The sequence below is a fragment of the Lactuca sativa genome, chromosome 7 (genome assembly GCF_002870075.4).
Source record: "Lactuca sativa cultivar Salinas chromosome 7, Lsat_Salinas_v11, whole genome shotgun sequence".
Taxonomy (NCBI): domain Eukaryota; kingdom Viridiplantae; phylum Streptophyta; class Magnoliopsida; order Asterales; family Asteraceae; genus Lactuca; species Lactuca sativa.
In genome coordinates, this window is record NC_056629.2 from 37,792,887 (window position 1) to 37,800,422 (window position 7,536).

At 33.7% G+C, this 7,536-nt stretch overlaps 1 protein-coding gene across 1 annotated transcript; it reads right to left on the reverse strand.

The window, feature by feature from the left end:
* Nucleotides 1–4,181: 4,181 nt before the first annotated feature.
* On the reverse strand, nt 4,182–7,012 carry LOC111880750 (codeine O-demethylase). Its single transcript, XM_023877165.3, has 4 exons — nt 6,506–7,012; nt 6,184–6,431; nt 5,759–6,083; nt 4,182–4,793 (listed from the first exon to the last, which is right to left on the reverse strand). The coding sequence occupies exons 1-4, from the start codon at nt 6,749–6,751 to the stop codon at nt 4,515–4,517; spliced, it is 1,098 nt and encodes a 365-aa protein (XP_023732933.1). The 5' UTR covers nt 6,752–7,012; the 3' UTR covers nt 4,182–4,514.
* Between the last annotated feature and the right edge of the window lie 524 nt (nt 7,013–7,536).

A 7,536-nucleotide genomic window follows, 5' to 3' on the forward strand; every position in this document is an offset into this window, starting at 1 on the left:
GCTCATAACTATAATTGGTACGTACTTGACCCGATATTAGCATGGTCCTTTTGGGTTGCATTCACCATAGCAATTTGATAGGATAGATATTTGACAAAGATGTTATTTGTGATTTATTAATATATTATAAGAATAATACATTAATTGAGAAATCATGTTATTTAATTGATATTGGTCAAGAATTAATTTGGAATTAATTTAGTGATCAAAAGAGACAAATTAAATTAACGGGGACTGATTAAGTAAATCAGTAATACATAGAGTTTGGGCTAATGATCCATGTTGATTAGGATGGACTAATTTTATGTGGGAGTCCATGAAGAGTTAGTCCAAAAGGCTTATCATATGGATTATTGCACTAAAGGCCGAAGGAAGTGAATTAGGGTTTACAAGTGAAACCCTAGGAATTCCACACTATAAATGTAACCCCTAGCATCACCAAAAAGTGCTCTAAGAGTTCTAACATGAACCCTAGCCATTTTGGTGCCTCCTAGCCTCTCTCTCATTGTCCTCCATTTTCTTTTGGTGTTTTTTTGGCTCCATAGGGCCATCACATTTGAGGTGCTAAGCTCTTGAAAGTTCAAGTTCTACAAGCTAAAACAACGAGGTAATCATCTTACTTGTTTTTATGTTTCAATCGTCAATGTTGTATGCTAGTTAGGCTTCATGCTTTGGAAAATGAAAATTGCATGTATAACTAGAGAAAACTTAGATCCAAAGCATAAAGGTTGTATGTGCACCATAGGGATGTTATCGTGCTCAAAACCCATCATATGGGAGTTTTGGATGCCATACGAGATTTTAGGTTGGACACAGTTACACTCATAAGATCGGTGGGATAGTGATGACTTGCTGAGAAGTCAAGTTTGTATTCGAGGTCCTTTGGGCATAATTTCCAGATTTGGGACTGGTTGAAATTCACAATTGGAATGTTTTGAGTGTTCGTTCCGCACGGTCAGGTGGTGTTCCTAGTCTGGGACTAGGGGTAGGTACGATGAATGGATGAGCATGAGTCAGTAGGTACGATTTCTAAAGTTTAGACAGATGGGTTCCTGGTTTTGTGAAGTATATTGATAGATTTTCTTAGTAGATCCAATTTTGAAAAGATTCTCGAGTTGAGAGGTTTTCACTATGACTTGGGTCTTATAGTTGGGAAGAGAGATATAGTTGTTGCAGTTGCGTTTTTTCAAGTGATTGGGTTGTTTTATGGCATCAGTTGAATTCTAAATGGTCTCTTGAGTTTTCGATTTGGATGCCTTGATTTTATGAAGTGGTTGAAGGGAGCTTATGGAGTATGTTACTATAGCTTCCAGAACATTCTAAAAGAGTTTAATTTTAAGGACGAAATCTAATTCCAGCAGAGGAGAATTGCAATACCTTTCCGAGTACGATTCTTTTGGGAAGTATATCATTTTAGACTCTCGAAAATTTGGGATTTTTGGTGACCACAATGTAGTGGTGGAGGAACACCACGACGTGGTCATAATAGAAAAGGAACACACGTCTTTTATCCATCATGACGTGGCAAGGCCATGGTCGTAACATGGCGGTTGAAATATGAGAAAACCCTAATTTGGGTCTTGAGCCCTCTAAGTTTCTCAGAAAATACATGGATTGGATTTAGATTTTTGCATTGTATAATCTTGTTGTGTTAATTATAGTTGTGATATGGTTTGTACACCCACTAAGTTTCTCGGAAAAACGTTATATGGTTTTTGAATGATGATGTATAAAACTCTTACACATTCCTAGAAAACAATATTAAAATTATCTAAAAGTTTTTGGTGTTACAAGTTGGTATTAGAGCTATACTTAAAGTGAATTAGGTTTAGACTGTCCACACCTAGGCTTAAACTATGATGATTGAAAAGAACTAGAGTATGGTAGGATCATTGTTACTAATATTAGGAAGTGATTTGATTATTAAAATCTTATGTATAAGAAGTTTTACGTTAATAGTAGTACTTATCAAAGTGATACGATGATATCAGTTTAGTAACAAATACAGTGCGTACTAGAAGCACCCCAGTACATGCTCATGAAGGTGAATGGAGTACTGGAGGAAATCAAGCACCACATGCAGTCACTTTCGAAGCCATAAAAAAGGCTTTTGGGAAAAACATTATGTAGTTTTTGAAACTCTGGTTTTTGAACGATGATGTATAAAACTCTGACAACTTCCCAGAAAATAATATTAAAATGTATCTAAAAGTTGTGGGTGCTACACAGCATATAGTTGGATCACTTTACTTGGACCTACAGTAACAACTGGACTGTTCGGGTATCTTGGCCTATAGCACAAAGCAAGACCGTCTTAACCCAAGTTAACATATGCAGACAAGCAAACAATAGCCAACAAATAGGGGTGTGCTAAAAGACGTAAAACCGTAAAACCGAGCCGATCCGGCCAATCCGAAACAGAAATAAACCAAAACCGAAAAAACCGGATACCTACGGGTCGGTTTTGGTTTGGGTATTTAAATATTCACGGATACCCGAACTGAACCGTCATATTATAATAATAATAATAATAATAATAAAATAATAATAATAATAATTGAATTTTCTCTAGTTTTAAATTGAAATTTTAACTAAATAGTTAAGAATAATGAATGTGCAGCATGCAATGTATGTTTTTATCAAATTTATCATTATTTATCAAATCATTATGAAATGTATGTTTTATGTTTATGTATTTATTTCTAAAATGCATGTTTTGTCATATTCATAATGTGTATATTTTTCTCGGCAATAATTGACTTTTGTTTTAATTTTTGTGAATTTTTTTACTTTTAGAAAAAAAAAAGGTTGTAATGAGTTTATAGTTTTGATTATTATTTTTTTTATTTAACAGATACACGTGAACCGAACCGTGGTTATCCGTCTTCGTACGGTTTGTTTCGTTTTTCTTAGCAATTCGGTTCGGTTTCGGTTAGTGCATGCAAGGTACCCGCCCCACTCTCACAGTTCATAATTTTATTATTATCCGATCTGAACCGCCCCGTAAACATCCCTACCAGTAAATACAGGTAATATTAATAGATCTACCAATGATCACTATAGGATATCAACATCCTACAGAAAAAGGATACATATAACAGTACAAAGTATAGGGAGAAAACTCACCTTGCAGACTAGCAGATAATCAACACAGCTCACACCAAACAAAAACTAGTGGTATGAGCCACCTATACAAAAATCACAGGCATATCCTTAATCTATAGCTTAAAACCCTCAAATTGACCAAAAGTTAACATGGATAAAAACTCAAAGGTCAAAGTCAACCTTATCTGACCACCATGTCGTGGCCAAGCATATGGCACGTCGTGGTAGCCTCAAGACAAAAAAAAGTCGCAAGAATGCTTATCACCACGTCGTGGTGATCAAACCACCACGTTTTGGCATCTTTTCTAGCCAACTAAAAGGATTAAGCTCTTAATCCATGAAACAACTCATCCATACTTTTTAGGAGGCTTTCTTACACTCAAATACATCATAAAGATCTTTGCTTTACAGACATGCATGTCTGATGTATGTCTTTTCCAAGTTAGGTTAAAAATGAAAGAAATGAGCTCAAAACTCTTCCATAAGACCAACGGATCCATAAAACAGTAGATTTTGAACATATAACCACAAAGGGACCTTAATGATCCATAAAGTTTCCAACTTTATGGAATCTATCCACTCAAACCACCTTAAACAAGGAGAAAAGTGCTTAAAAGCCTAGATCTAGAACTGTTGCACATAAAAGTTATGATCTTGAGGATTTACAAAGGTCTATAATGAGTGTAAGAAGGCAAAGGCAGTGAGGAGCTTGCTTGCTGAATATTGAACTAAAAACACCTTCTTCTTGCTTCAAAATCACAAAACACCTTTAAAAAGCTTTAAGATCCAACCAAGGAAGGATAGTGTTTTTTCTAAGTCAAGAGAGAGTGATGGACGATGAGGGTGAGCAAATCCTATTCTATATATCAAAACTATCACAACCATTTCAAGTTCACTTAACCGCCCATCATTAACTTTTATAACTCTTAACCAATCTTAATTATTAATTAACCCTTAATAAATACTAGAAACGTTGTCTACCTTGAGTTTCAATATGACTATGATACCGGTGTATAGGTGCGAGAGGAAGAAGATGACAATTAGATATAAGACAAACAAATCTTTCTTTTATTTACATATGTACAATTTGATACAATACATACAATAATACACACTTATATACAACTATATATAGATATATATCACATAGTAAACCGTTGCAACCCTCCGGTCATAACGGTTGAATAACTATCATTAACTGTCATAACCGCCATCTTAATAGTTTGTGTCTAGCTTATACTTCGAATAACATTCACTATTTAGATCCATATCAATACTACATGTAAAACATGGAGTTCTAAACTACTCTATAGATTATTTGTATGTCAATCATGTTCAATTTATTTTTTATTTGTTTCTAGCTTCTACTTCGAATAACGTCAATCAAATTATTTTACGATAAAACATGACTAGGATATTTGATCAAGTTCAATTGCTTCACTGTTTATTTTCATTTTCTCGATAAATGTCTTTCCATTGAGCTTGCGGGAGAAGAAGTCCTTGAGGTACTGTTCCATTACAAGTGTTTTGTACAGCGGTGGGTCTCCTGTGTTTGTTAGCAGACTCTTTGCTGGTCCAACATCTGCATCAAGCTTTGGATTAAAGAACATGGCTAATGAAATCCTCTCTTTTGTTGTGTTAACAGTTGCTCTATGCTCAATGCTGTTGTACATACCATTGCTCATTATCTGCAAATCCATATAATTTAAAACTAGTAAGTACGCAAATGGATTCTTGTAGCACTTGCCATCAATATTTAATTTGTGTGAAATTCAATATGATATTTCATGAAAAATATTAGGCCTCATTCGAATATATAATTTTTCATAATACTTATAGAATATATCAAAATAATCCACCAAGTATAGTTTCTGTATGCTGCACAAAAAACAAGTATAGCACTATAGCTTCTCTATACAGAAAACATGAAAACCTTCGGTATAAAACCTAAACATAAACCCTTTTTGCAGACTAATTAATACATCCCACTTTCAAGAAAACTTAAACTTATAAGTTAAATGGTCTAGATACTCATTAAATACATAAACCAAAGCTTATGTGGTTACATCTAAACCGAATTAAAGCTGCACCTTCGGGTAGCTGTTACCTAATTAATTTACGTTTGTAATAAGTTTGTAGTTGCTCTAGTTTGAACTTGAACATGAATGTTCCCTGCCTAATAATTAAATCATATAACTAATTTGGTGAAATCAGAAAAGAAAACCCTAGTGCACAACAACTATGACCCGGAGAGATACTCAACTACAAATGGGTTATATTTAAATGTTTCAGTAGGGCACAACGCCATAAAGTAAGTCGCCTGATCTCAAATATATATATATATATATATATATATATATATATATATATATATATATATATATATATATATATATATATATATATATATATATATATATATATATATATATATATATATATATATATATATATATATATATATATATATATATATATATATATATATATATAAACGGAATCAAAATGCATGTATACCCACGTTTCAAAATTGCACAATAAATAATTATCCATTCATTTGTTTTGGATTTCTTTCGGGTTTTTAAACTCATTTTGCAGGTCGCATCTATTAAGTAGATTTATTATATTTGAGATTGTTAGCCAGTAGCCTAACCTCAAGAATGTCTCCAATATTTACGACCAAAGCATCTGGAAGAAAATTCACAGGGATCCATACCCCATCTTTCTTGACTTGCAAACCGTCGACATCGTTGACTTGGAGAAGAATGGTAATTCCAGTAGCATCAGAGTGAGGGGTAAGACCGATGACCAGATCTGGTTGGGGACATCGAGGATAATAATTCATCCTCACTGATTGGATTCCATCTTCAAATATATCTACCATCTCTTGCTTTTCAATATCTACTGCTTGCCCAATTAAACCCAATAAATTAATCGCAAGTTTTTGCAGTTCTTGTAAGTAGTTCTCCATGGTCTCTCTGTTGAAAAAAATTGAAGAAATTAATAGAGAGTTGTATAACTTATTAAGATTGTATCAAATTATTTATCAAGCTAAATGTTTATTTTTTTTGACGAGACCTTAGTGATGGAGGGAACTCTGGAAGTAAATGGGATTTCCTTTTCTGAATAGGATTGGTGATCATATAAAAGCGATCAGCCCAGTCAATTTTCTGATCTTGAGTATGGAGTATGGTTTGACCATACCCCTCATACTCACCTCCTTCCAACTTGTACCTCAGCTTCTCTTCCACAGGCATGTTGAAAAATTGTATGGTTTCCTTCTTCATTTTCTCCACCAACAGTTTGTCTACTCCATGATTCACCAACTACATATTAATTCAATTCAAGGTCATCTACAATGATATTGAACATAAGTTTGAGCTTTATAAAGATACTTCACCTGAAAGATTCCCCATTCTTGGCATACGGAGCGCAGGCTTTTCAAGTTATCGTCATTCTTTCCTAACATCTTGATAAAATCTTTTAAATCAATGACTGGGATAGAGGGCAAAGGTGAAGAGCCATTAAAGATGATGGTGGGCTCTCGATGCTCCTGAACATAGCGATCAGGGACAGCTACTTTGAATTCTTTTGCAAGCTCTTGAAGACTCACATGGATGGGTATCATTGGTTGTGAGGAAGCCATTCAAAAATCGGTTGTTAACAGTTGGAGTGTTTGTTATGTTACAAAGTGAGAAGTCTCTTGGCTAGATAAATAACAATAGTTCGCTATGTGTTGGTTTAAATAGAAAAGATTTGCTTGCCAGAACGTGATATATCAAAATGACACATATGTGACAGGAGTTGCATGGACTTGCTCAATGCGTCAATAGTTCTTGCATGGGACTTGCTCAATATACATCAATAGTTCTTAGCAGGTTGGTCCTAAGAAATTAAATATCCTCAAAGGCGCAAGGCGAACAAAAAAAATGGTCCTTGTGGTTATTATAAATTGTTATTTTTAAATAAAAAATATAATAAAAAAAAATTAAGCCCTGTACAGCTGTCCACTTTGTCTCGCCTCAACACCCCATGGTTCTTAGAGCATCTACATTGCATATTCATAGAATTTAATGGATTAATTGTAACATCATTATTCACTATTCCATAAAACTCTATCAATTTTTTCTCACTCTGCATTAAACTCTACCAAGTTCAGTGAAACATATTTTAAATTATTATTTAAGAATTAGAGAACTTAATTTGTCTGAATATTTCAATGACTCTTGAATTTGAAATCCATTGAAGGTTGCATTTTTCAATAATAACATTTCATCTATTGAATGTAAACTACCTACACTTGTCAGCTCATTGAAACTCGTACCGTACAAGTTTATGTAAATTTACAGTTTTTTTTTTTTTTGTTAAAACACATTCAGATTTAATAACTCATTGCCTATTTTCATGTTTCTCACACTTATTATTCATTAT

Bases quoted from the DNA above. Each gene is read 5' to 3' on its own strand.
- LOC111880750 (XM_023877165.3), bottom strand. From the start codon at position 6,751: ATGGCTTCCTCACAACCAATGATACCCATCCATGTGAGTCTTCAAGAG. The intron at 6,432-6,505 runs GTGAAGTATCTT...ATTAATATGTAG, and splicing joins AAGAATGGGGAATCTTTCAG to TTGGTGAATCATGGAGTAGA. The intron at 4,794-5,758 runs GTTAGGCTACTG...ATGGATTTGCAG, and splicing joins ATATTGGAGACATTCTTGAG to ATAATGAGCAATGGTATGTA.